At 41.7% G+C, this 12,472-nt stretch overlaps 1 protein-coding gene across 1 annotated transcript in view; it reads left to right on the top strand.

The window, feature by feature from the left end:
- LOC129354830 (copine-9-like) overlaps positions 1-12,472 on the top strand; it is a 45,017-nt gene that overhangs the window by 16,620 nt on the left and 15,925 nt on the right. Inside the window, exons 7-9 of the mRNA XM_055024370.1 lie at positions 10,782-10,845; positions 11,407-11,510; positions 11,630-11,734. Coding sequence (XP_054880345.1) covers positions 10,782-10,845; positions 11,407-11,510; positions 11,630-11,734 — 273 coding nt within the window. The remainder of the gene's footprint in view (positions 1-10,781; positions 10,846-11,406; positions 11,511-11,629; positions 11,735-12,472) is intronic.

Raw genomic sequence — 12,472 nt, 5'->3', positions numbered from 1 at the left:
TGGGATTCAGCATCTTCAATGTCTTGACTGTGTCAATTCATCTGAATACAATTAATTCATACATCCTTCGCCTCAACATGTTTCTGACTTTGGTCCAGCCAGTGTTTGGACATTATCACCTGACAATAACGTGATGAAAAAGCTCCAGACTGCATAATTTGGAAGTGGTTTGACCTTTACCACAGGCAGGTTTTGTTGGAGGAGTTGGGCCACCTGCTTGCTAGAGCGATTTTGATGCGTCCAAATGCAGCGTGGCCTCGACGCGCCTCCACATAGACTGACTATAAACCAGACGCGCCTGATGCTTAAAACGCGTCTGGTGTGAACGCGCCATCTGCATTTAAAAGTGCACACTCGTCAAACTTGGAGCGTCAGAGGCGTTTTTGACACGCGTAACACGTTTGGTTTGAACGCACCATAAGACGTCAGCCCAAGCTGCTCTGCACGGCGGTGGAACATCAAAATGCACAGAGAGCTAGAAATGCATGAGTGCAAAAGATCTGCGACAGTTTTAGAGCGACACTCACCCTTTGCTGTCTTTGGGTTTCAGTCAGTAGCATTTCAATCTAAAGTTGTTTGGAGATCTAGTGGAAGTGAAGCCGTTCAGATCTGTAGACATTTTCTCTAAGGTTTCAGTGAGCGATACACTTTTGTCTATCCGCTTCTGGCTGTTCAGAGACAAGACTGCTCCCTGGAGGCATGGCCCATGCTGAGGTTTTCAATTTTACCCAGTTGTTAACGTTTTCTGGTGACGCGTGTAATACTCTGGTTCAATCCTAAGAAGCTTCCTGGAAATGACCTGTGCTCAAGGAGAGAGGTGCCGATCCGAATGAGGCAATGACTTGAAAATCTTCACTGGACAAGTTTGGAAAATCAGTCTTGATCCAGATATTTCTTTAACTCTCTTGAAACTGTTGTGTCGTCTTTATTTCTTAACTTGTTTGTTGAGCGTTCTTACGTTTATGTCGTTCTTCTTTTTTCGGTTGGGTTGTAGGGATACTTCAGCTTTTCAGTGTGACTTTATGTAGGACATTTAACACTTTTTTTTACAAAATCCTGGAACATTTCTTTTCACAGTAGACTCTAGATCTACTCCGAAACCTCGCTGACAATATCCTATCTAGGTTAAAGCTAAAGCTTTTGAGGGCTGCTCTTACTTTTAATAATAAATGACCAGCAGGATTCAGACTTAGAAACACAGAGGGAGCTGCTCAGCCTGCTTACTTGCTAAGGCCTGTTTTCTTTACGCATTAAGAAAATATCTGTAATTTCCAAACTTACTGAATTTGTTGGTTCCTGTTGGGGAACATTAATCGGTCACAAAGTAATGGGATGAAATGTGTCGCTCTCGCGAATGAAAAGTTGGAGGTGTGATGGCCTGGAAGTTCTGTTCGATGTGTGGAAGCCGAAATAAATCACGAGAGAAATCCTGACCTCGTTTTTAAACTCCTGTGAAGCATAAAGCGGGGGAGGATGGGAGAGCCGTTTAAGTCTGATGTGGAAAGAGTGATGAAGGGACAGAAGGGTTACGGCATCATTTCATGATTCGCTACATTTTACTAAAGGTATTCCTGAACAAACTTTGTCTCTTCTGAGAAGCTGGCCCTGCCCAGTCCAGTTTCTGACCTTGAATGAAGCCCGTCACCGATACTCGTGTCTGCACTAAATCCTGATCATTTGGGCGTTACTGCAAAGCGCAGACGTTCTGTTGGAAAAGGTACAGAAGCTCACTGTTATGCTGCCGTGTTTTGCATTACAGATTTATTCTGGCACGTTATTTTATTCAGACACAGGATGTGCGCTCGGCGTCAGAGAGGATCTGCTGGGTCTCACAGAGACTCGCTCCCCATGCATTTTAATGAAATTGTAAAGTGTGTGACTCTGACCTGCTTTCATTCAGAATGCTTTATTTGCTCGTGTTTAATTTCGCTGGAGTGTTTTTTTTTCTTTTTTCTTTTGATGGAGCGCTTTCTCTCCCTATTTAGGCCAAAACAGCATGAAACTAGTTTCTTCCACAGAGCTTAGCGGGGAGCCGTTTTTTCCGTCTCTTCTCATTCAGCGTGGCGGGTACGTAGATTAAGTAAATATTTAGCTTTTAAGTTACAATATATAAGTTAACATTTCTGTCAAGATGTGTCCAGGGTGGAACCAATGTTCAAGCTGTTGTTTAGGTCAGAGTAGTATTTTCCGTGACGCGCCGCTCTCGGTAAAAGCCAACGTGTTTGTTTGTTGCTCTCAGTCCGTGGTAGAAATTTTGAGTTTTGTGCTGTAAACATTTTCCAACATTGTTTGACGTGTAGCTGTACTTCTACGAGGCCCTTTGATCCGATAAAGTTTTCTGTTTGTAGTTTAAATCTGTTTCGGAAACGACTGTGGATCCTCCGGAGATGACGACGCAACGACCAACAAAATTATACACTGACCATCCTCTTCATGAAACCGTCTCGGGAAAATGGAGTCTCCAATCAGAGGCGTCTTCAAATTTGCTGCATTACAGACCTCTACAGGAGCTCTTTCTAATTGTCATGAAGTGCGGTGAAGGTGGTGAGGAGGATGCAGCGTACCCATGAAATGAAGACATTTTCCAACATGTCTGCACTCTAATTAGCAACACTAATAGATCAGAATTTCTGATGTAAAATCTAAAAATATTTGCATCGGACGCCACATTATCTGCAAAACTAAGAAGTTTAGTGTTTTCCTTTTCATTCTCCATAATGGACGGATTGTGACACTTTGGCCCAGATCACACTGCAGGCAAAAAGGGCTATAAATCAGATTGTTTGGTTTAAGCTGCTCATTTAATTGATTTTTTTTATGAGTGACATTAAGCACCAATTATTATTTTATTGCACCAATTGACAAGTGTCGTCTCAAGATACACTACAAACACAATGTCAGTTTTGCACATACATAGTGAAATCGGTTCATCCATAAAGTTCAATACGTTTCAGTTTTAAGTTAAAATTACTACAAATATTGAACAAAAAGGGTTTTCTAAAAGAGAAACTCACCAGATTGCATCATGTATTTTTCTTCTCTTTTATGACTGGAGCTGCAGTCGTGTCATTTAGGTCTGACGTTATTCGTTTACTTAACATTCCAAACTCCAAATTCCTACTTTTTCCTCTGCCTCCCATCCGTCCTCTCTGCTCCCGCTGGAGAAGATGACAACCGCTCTAACAGCATCTTTGGCTGACAGGAAAGTAGAGGTGCCGGGTTTGATTGAGTGTGGCTGCATCGGGCAGTTGTTTATTTTGCAGTGCAGGTGACGGGCGAAGACTCAAATTTGTTTTCTGCTGCCGCGCTCCTGTTTCTTGTCTCATTCGGGGAGGGAATGACAGTCTTTGAAGTAGGTTAGGCTCCAGAGACATCGTTACAGAATAAAAATGTCACGAATTTGTAGAGAGTGGAAACAGCAGAGTTACTTTTCCACAGTGAGGGATTCTGGTGAAATGTGTGTGGAGGAAAGAAAGAACATCTTTTAGAACAGGGATGTCAAAGTCAAAAACACCGAGGACCAAAAAAACAAATTTGCTACAAGCCGAGGGCCGGACTGATTCTACTTTTATTAAACTATGTTGAAATGATTGCACATAGCCTGTTGAACCAAGACCTAACACAGTGAATATTATTCAGTAATTAAATGAATGAAGCAATATTTACTTATGGATCTGTCAGTGACCTCAAGGGAAAACATTTTCAACAGGCAAACAGCAAAAAATTTAATTGTTTTGAAAAACTAAATATGTTTCGTAATGTCAAGATAAATACATAAATTAAAGTGTATGCAGTATAAACTGAAAATGCATTATTATGCTGCTCTATGATATTCATGTTCTTGTCTTTGTGTGTTTCTGAGAAACTTGATAGATTATATTCTGAGATTATAGCCAGACTTTCTCCACACAGAAGACACACAGGCAGTGATGGCAGAGTTACTTTAATCAGATTACTGATCACTCCTTGAAAAAATAACTTAGTTAGATTACTGACTACTTGATTTGGAAAGTAGCTAAGTTACATTAAAAGTAACTATTTTAGTTACTTCCAGCAGCTGCCAATAACAACAATGCTTCACCACCTGTGAAAATCACATTGATCTTTGCCAAAACTTAATTGAAAGTTATTTTATAATAATAACATCAGCAACTTGTCTGGTTGAACTGAAGGGGAAGATTGTTTAAACAGTACAAAAAAAAAACTTTTGTAATTTGTGCTTATTTTTGTTTGTTTCTATTGTCTGGAAAACCATAAATAGGATTTTAGGCCCCGCTTCCCGCCACAACTCAGATGGCTGTACAGATTTGTGATACTTATCTTAATATTAATAATTATAATGCCGTTCAGTTGCACAACTTTATAGACATGTTCATTCGTGGCTGTTTTCACGTTCATTGGGGTGTTCCTATTGGTTTTGATGTTTGCTGCTTTCTGACGTCGTTCAGAAGTGATATATTAACTTGATCGTAACAAAGACACAGCGGGACGGATCATCCAGGAAATGATGGACAGGGAGAGTCTAACTAAAATGTCCGCCAAATTTTGGGGTTTATGTCTGCATATTAAGCCCAAAAAACGTGACTCATTAAATCTGCAAGCAACTTAAAAAAAAAAAAACAAGCCCAAAGCCACTTATAATAATTGCACTTGGTGAGCGAAACTCAAAATAGTTCCTGCTTTTCCAGCATCAAAATGCTTATGTTCCTCCATGCTGCTGATACTGAAGTTCTCTAGGGTACAGAGGACGTAAAATTTAATTACAAAAGAAAATAGTACTGCAAAGTGATTTCAATAAGTAACTGTAGTCTGACTACTGGATTTGAAATAGCAACACAATAGATTATTCGTTCCTGAAAAAAGGGGTCCGACGTCAGTAATGCGCTACTAACATCACTGCACACAGGTTTGCCTTGACTTTGACATATGTGAAGCACATGCTCACATATTCATGACGCGCTTTGATTAAACTAATTTATCTTCAGTGTAATTCCAGTACCGAGAAATCAACTTTATACCAGGTGAGTCTCTCACCTGAAAATGTGAACATGTACTGGGCTGATTCTACCTTCAGATAATTGTAACAATCCTCCTGTAGAAGATTCATAAGTTATAAATTAAAAGTCTGAAACAGGAACAGATCTGTAAAAACAGCCTGTGTGTTTCACTCAGGAGAGAGATTCATTTGATGTATCAAAGAGTGATGTCATCAAAGAGTGATGTCATCACTGCTGATGTCATTGTTACCAGTGGAACTGAACATTCTACTGGTTCGTTCACATCAAACACGTTTTGAGCATCAGGAAAGTCTGGTTTACATTCAAAGTCTATGTGGAGAGTTGGATGCGCTTGATGTGTCAAACGCTCCAAACGGTTCAAATCGCGCCGCGCTAGACGCTCGAAGCGTCTCCATATAGACATTGACAAACCAGACGCGCCTGACACTCAAAATGCATTTGGTGTGAATGCACCTTTATATGTCCAGTGTCACTTTAGGTCAGTGTTTCTCAATCCCAGTTCTCAGCCCCCCCCCCCCCCTGCTCTGCATGTTTTAGATGGGTCTCTATTTCAGAACAGCTGATCCAAATGATTGCATGACCTCTTCTGCAGTCATCAAGTACTGCAGAAGCCTGTTAATCACACACAGATTCAATCCAGGTGTGTGGCAGAAGGAGAACACCTAAAACATGCAGGCAGGGGATCCACCTGAGGAGGGCATTGAGAAACACTGCATTAGTTCCATCATATTAGGACCAAAGCCTGGTCCTAATATGATGGACTCATTGATTTGGGTCAGGGGTAACGTTTAGAGGTAAGATCCAAATTAAATTTTAGTTCATGTTAGGGTTAGGAATAGACTAGTATTGGTTAGGGTTAGGGAAAATGTGTGGGTTGGGCAAAATTGCAGCTACTAAAATGAAGGGAAATCAATTCAAAGTTCTAATATGGGTTGAAATAGTTTTGACAAACCTGTTTTATAAATTATTCTATAAATAATCAGTGATGATATGTTAGGTTGTATTTCTGCCAATTGCATAGCTGCAGTAGACTAATAGTCTAATGTGTTGAATGTGCTGATACACATTCAACACATTAGAAACCAATCAGAACCAAAAGTTTATCTTTTGGTTCTGATTGGTTGTTTCTGGACAGTAGCAGAGCCAGAGAACTTTTCACAGATTCTTTGGATCATATTCTACTGTCAGACACTTTTAACAAATATTCATTCATCCATCATCTAACACACTTATCCTTGCACACACACATTCACACCTTAAGACAATTTAGAGAGACCAATGAATCAATTAATTACTGCAGAGTTTTATCCAAACCTGGGTTTGGATAGTGACCCAGGTTAGTTCCAGCCGGGTGTGGGTCGGCGTAAAGGCCGAGCCGGGCATAGCTTACCCTTCCTGCCAATGCCATGAAGGCCCTCCATGCAACCTGTGGAGGTTGGTTGCCTGGCCGTCTGTTTTTCCTCGGGCCTCCATGTTTGTGTGGAGGTCTGGCTTTGCGTGGACTCCTCTCTTTGCAACCTGGTGGGTCGGTGCAAAGGCTGAGCCAGGCTATGGATGGAGACCCCTGGATGATTCAAGGTCTCTCTTTCCTTGGACTCCTCCAGTTGCAGGGGTGTCTCTGGTTGGGTGGAGACTCTTGGATGATTGTTTTCCATAGCAAGTTTTAACTTCAGCTGCAGGTCTGCAACCTGACCCTGCAGCGATTTTACTGTTTCCTCCTGTTCTACAAATTTAGCAGCTTGCTCATCGTGTCTCTTGAGCTGCTCCTCATATTTCAGTCTCACCCTATATTCTTCAACCATTACTTCTATCAGTCCTTTGTTATGGGAGGCGTGTTTTACAGCCTCCCTCTTGAAGTAATCCAGTTGTTGAAGAAGGTCTTATCAGCTGTAACTTTGGAAACCACTTGAGTTTCTGGCACGTTTCTGTCATGATTCGTTTGACTTGCTGGTGACGTTCTTTTTCTAACATGCTCTGCAGTCTTTGAATCTCCTGCTGCTGTGATTTCACTTCAGCCTCACATGCAATCCTTCGGTCTCGTTCTTCTTGGAGGTCGAAGGTCTTACTCTGTAACTCCTTTTTAAGATCGTCAACCTGCTTTGTCAGATCAGTGACGTGTCGGCTTGTCTTGTCCACGACTTCCACTGAGGGGGTGATCTCGAAGCCAGCAGACCGAGTTGTTTTCTGCTCGACTTCTGAAGATGTTGGATTCTCAAAGTGGCCGGAAGGACTTGATTCCCCCTGGATCTCTGATGGTACATCTTCCGGCTCAATGGGGCTGTCGCTGTCTTCCTCAAAAGGGAAAACGACAGCGTCGTAGTCAACTTGAACATTAAGGTCCATTATGTCGACCCATGAAAGCTTGGCTGGAAAAGCTTCATGGTTACATGCAATCTGTTGTTGCTTCATGTCGATGAAAGGTGTGCAATATCTACAATAGATATCCCGCTTGTTTCAATGACTTTAGAACGTGCTGTGAAGAGTGATCTGCTGCAGTAGAACTGTGGAACAGGTCTGACAAAATTCTCTCTGTGAGCTACATTCAAGAGAGAGATTCCTTTGTGGCGTCATAGAGTTATGACATCACTGCTAATGTGATGATACCACTGGAAAAACATTCTTTTCCTATCGGAGTTGATAAGCAACCAGTCCTAAAGTACTGCCATCTGCTGGCCTCGCTTGGAAGTGCGCTTATAAATAAAATTATTGATAAAAGGCTGTGAAACTCTGATGCTTTTCTTAGAATTCTAAAATATATTTTGTTTTTCTCCACAGTAGCTGTAATACTCTTTTGCACCAGCAAAGACAATCAGATTTCTATATATTGATCATTTAGTGGTGGCAAAAGCAACAACAAAAATACTAGTGTGCTCTGGACTTAAGATTGAGTAGAATGAATAAAACTGCAACGATTTCGAGACGTAAGGCAAAGCTCAATCAGGCAGCTATTACAGATTACTTAAAATCCACCCATCAGTCTAAAAGTCTGAGGCTCTTTGACCCTTTGACTTTTTGGAGTCAAAGACTTTTGGCTTTGCTCAGTCAAAAGTCACACTTTTTGACTGCGCATGAGTCCTGACAGCGACACCAAACAGCATTTCCTGGTGGTGGTTAGTCCGCAGAAGGATTTGACACCATGCCTGAGAGATGCAGGAGAGGCTGTGCGTGCGTGCGTGTGTGTGTATGTGTAACGTGCGTGTGTGTGCGTGCATGCGTGTGTGTATGTGTGTGTGTGTGTGTGTGTGTGTGAGTGCGTGCGTGTTGTGTGTGTGTGTGTGTGTGTGTGTGTGTGTGTGTGTGTGTGTGTGTGTGTGTGTGTGTGTGTGTGTGTGAGTGCGTGCGTGCGTGTGTGTGTAACGTGCGTGTGCCCCAGCCCGGTGTTATCTGCTGCCTCCGTGGAGGTGAGCGCGTCCTGCGGCATAAAGAGTTGACACAATCGCCATCCTGCTCTGACCCACGGAGCTTTCCAGATAACTCTTCAGAGAACACAGAGTTAGACAAATTTATTTTTCATTGCACGGTTAGCTGCACTGGGCCATTAAAAGTGCTCACAACTGTATAAAAGCAAGAGATCAAAGTTCTAGTTGCACCATTAATTAAGATTGGTGAAACAAAATGGCTGTTCATGAATGTTACATCGAAATCTTACAATAAAAGTCATAAAACGTTACATTATGTGTTCAGAAATAGACTGGTTGCAGAAGTGGCGCCGCAATGAGTTACTTACACTGAAAAAAGAAACTAGTTGGGCCAACTCAATTGAATTGCTTCAATTGGTAACAATAAAGTTTACCCAACTTAATCTAATTTGGGTTCACTTGACAAATTTAAGTCAGTCTTATTCAAATCATTCAGTTTACTATTGTAACTAAATGCAGCAATAACTCGCCTTAAGAATTTGTCTATTAAACTAAAATTTTGCTACGTAATTTGATCTAGTTTTAAGTACGAATATCTTAGCAAACTTAAAGTAAGACAAAAAATAGCTTCAAAGTAACTTTTCAGTGAGATGTAAGAGCTTTTTTCAATCAATAATTCCTTAATACTGATGAAAAAGTTCTAGTTCCACTGACAGATTATTTCACTAAAAACATGACATTTTTCCCATACTGCTCTCAGTCTCACCAACGCAGCGTTGTGCACGGCTGTGTGTTCCAGGTATCCTCACATTCTTTGCGAGAGCTGGAAAAGTCGTTTGGCTTCCTGCAGCTGCTCATTAATCACCGTTAGCATCCTTTGTTACAGCTGGAAGGTCAGAATAGATTGATTAAAAACCAAAACCGCTGTGAGAGGAAATCAGACGAGTCGGAATTATTTGTCGGTTCAAACTGAGGCGTTTCGGCTGACCTTGTGCACTCGGGGGTTACGTGACTGCGTTCACAGAGCGAGAGGAGGAGGAGGACGAAGGCTTGAGACTCCCGAGCTCGAGGGTGCAAACGACAAACAGCAGAAGAGACCGTGCGCATTGTGTGTCATCTTCTCCAGATGTTTACAGCAGCGGCTTTAAATTTCAGTTGCCATTTTTATCAAAGTCCTCTCTCTCTCCCTCCTGCAGAAGCGTAGCTCCAAGTAGATGGAGCAAATTACCATGTCGTGTTGTGAGGTGGAGTGTGACTTAACAGCCACAGGGAATTATCAAGAGGATGAAAAGGGTTTTCTCCTCTCTCCATCCTGGCTGGAAAACTTTTAATTACGCTCTCGTCCTGCTGTAGAGGACAAAACACGAAACAAGCATCGTTTTACCAGATCTCGAACGAGAACAAGGATGACCACGGCTTGCTTTTTGGCTCACCCACAAATGAGATGCTTTAATGCTTTGAAGTGTTGTGGCAGTGATCTGACGTTCCAAAGATAGAACTGCATCTCGGTGGCTTTTAGCCTCCATGTATTCTGAGGCTCTGGTTCATGTTAAAGACAGCAACTCCATCTGGCTCAGTCCAATCAGCTGGGAATCTGGGTCACCAGTTTCAAAGAACATTCCATCTCTTCTGCTTCCTTTTTTTCAAACTCACTTTGAAAGTGCCAACTCTTGTACGACAATGCAGACTGATTATTTCAGCTTTGGGTTGAAATAATCAAAAACGAAAAATTGCTGCTTATGAGGAAGCGCTAACAGCCTTTTGTCTTTCTCCATCCGTCATTCTGCAGTAAAGTTTGTTTGTTCATTAGGATTCCCATTGCTGGGGGCATCATGATGACAGAATAAAAAAATAAAAGCAGCTACACACACTTAACATAAAGTGGTTGCCAGAAAAGCCAGAATGAAATGAGGCTTTCATCTCTGATTCATTAGATTTTATGATTTCATCGAGCAGCGGTGCACCGATTGCAGTTTTTCGGCTGATCGCCGATTACTGATTTGTAAAAAGCCTGAACTGCTGATTCAGGCTTTGGACAATGCCATTTTTAGATATAGCAAGAAAGGCACTGAGTTTGCAACAGTGGAATGACTGATGTTAACTGTGAATATGCAGACTTGACCTGGTGGGCGGGGCTACCAGTCAAACCTCTCTAATGGGAGGGCAGAGGAGGACGGTGGTTGATTTTTAGACTTTTGCTGATAAGATTGGCTTCACCTCTAAGTATCGGCTTATCACAGATCTCCCAGAATAAAGGAAATCAGTGTCAATAAATTGGTGCATCCCTGTCAGCTACTAATCTTTGCTTGGCAGTTCATAGGATTACCACTAAATACCTTGACAAAACAACATTATTGCTTTTGTTGTCTCTGTTTTGTTTTTTTTTTCCAACTTTCTTTGACAGTGGAATACCTGGGAAGAAGTGTGGCTCCATCGTCTTCACAGCCGAGGAGCTCAGCAACTGCCGGGTTTGTATTTAATCATAAACTCACAAACTCACAGCTGCTCGCTTGTAAAGAAAAAAAAAGGAAGAATCTGACATGGTCTCATGAAGGTCGACACCTCGGTCTAAATTCATGATAGTCACGCTCCGGTTTCAGTTTTGTACTTTACGAAGGGAATTTACTTGACTGTGTGGAGTCTTCAGAATAATTGTCAGCGAAGGCAGGAATAATTAATACTCCTCTTTCGCGATATCAGTGACAGATTGTCATAAATGATTTGACCATTTTAAGCATCAGTTTCTCTGCTATATGTTGCCAATAATTAGCCACAAAAGGAGAAGCACGTGTGACACAAACTGGCTCTACTTTGCCCCAGTTATAGTCAGTGTTCTGGATTCAACAATAAATTACAGAGACTTCAGGACGTAGATTTGGAAAAGTAATTTATTTTTTAGAGAATGATATTGTGTTCTTTTAACACATTTTTAACAGAATAAAAAACATAACAATACAGAGCTGTATTGTATTTCAGCTCTGAAGTTTGTCAATGTGCAAAAGACCTGAAAACAAGCCTTGTTGTCTTAGGACATAGCCACCATGCAGTTCTGTGCCAACAAGCTAGATAAAAAGGATTTCTTTGGGAAGTCCGATCCTTTCCTTGTCTTCTATCGGAGCAATGAAGATGGAACGTAAGTACATTTTTATCTATGGTAATCACATGGTTCCTTATAACTTTAACTTGCTTCTTTGCTTAAAACGGATTCACTTGTTTGACCTCTGTACTAAATGTCCTGCTTGTTGTTACCAGGTTCACAATTTGTCACAAGACTGAGGTGATCAAGAACAATCTGAACCCTGTCTGGCAGTCATTCACCATTCCTGTTCGAGCTCTTTGCAACGGTGACTATGACAGGTAAAGAAAACTTAATGTGATGCAATTTCTTAGACAGATCTACCATTTGAATCCATCATGTGAGCAAGTATGCAGGCGTCCTGAAACATCAGAAAGCAGATTAACAAGTAGATGAGTTGAAGGCAGATACTCTGAATGAACTTTCCCAGCCCTGTGATGCTCACCACATGAGACATCAGCGAGGTAACTCAGATCTGAGTCAAGTTCCCCCTGAGTCAAGTATGAGCTCGAGTCCTCATCAGTGGAACGGAGATAACGTGATTCACTATGGCAATAGGAGAAGAACAGAACCCTGGAAGTCTGCATGATGGTGGAATTAGAAATCACTGAGAGTCTCCGTGCAAAGACACGCTACAAGCTGAAAGACTGATGATGTTCTGGTGATGTTCTGGTGATGTTTTGATGATGTTCTGGTGATGTTCTGATGATGTTCTGGTGTGAACCGTTTGACAGCGTGAGATTCCGTGGCAGGTCAGAATAATGCCAGCAGTCGGCTGTGACGTTCATCTTGGGCCAGTGCTGGTGTTATTGGGACTGTCACAGAAGAAAACTTCACCATCAACTGCTCATATCACACTCACTATGTAAAAGTGTTCATTCTCAGATGAAAGCTATCCTATGGTAACTGTTGAGGGCCAACACATACGGTTTGGGGAGCAACTGTGACAGACCCAGGAGCAACTGTGTCTGTCACTAGAGAGGAGAGTCTGTCTATCTGTCTGTGAATTTGTCTTTTCC

Source organism: Poeciliopsis prolifica, unplaced genomic scaffold (assembly GCF_027474105.1).
Source record: "Poeciliopsis prolifica strain line A6 unplaced genomic scaffold, Auburn_PproV2 SCAFFOLD003, whole genome shotgun sequence".
Classification (NCBI taxonomy): Eukaryota; Metazoa; Chordata; class Actinopteri; order Cyprinodontiformes; family Poeciliidae; genus Poeciliopsis; species Poeciliopsis prolifica.
The sequence above is the reverse complement of the archived record's forward strand: the minus strand, read 5'-3'. Positions and strand labels throughout refer to the sequence as shown.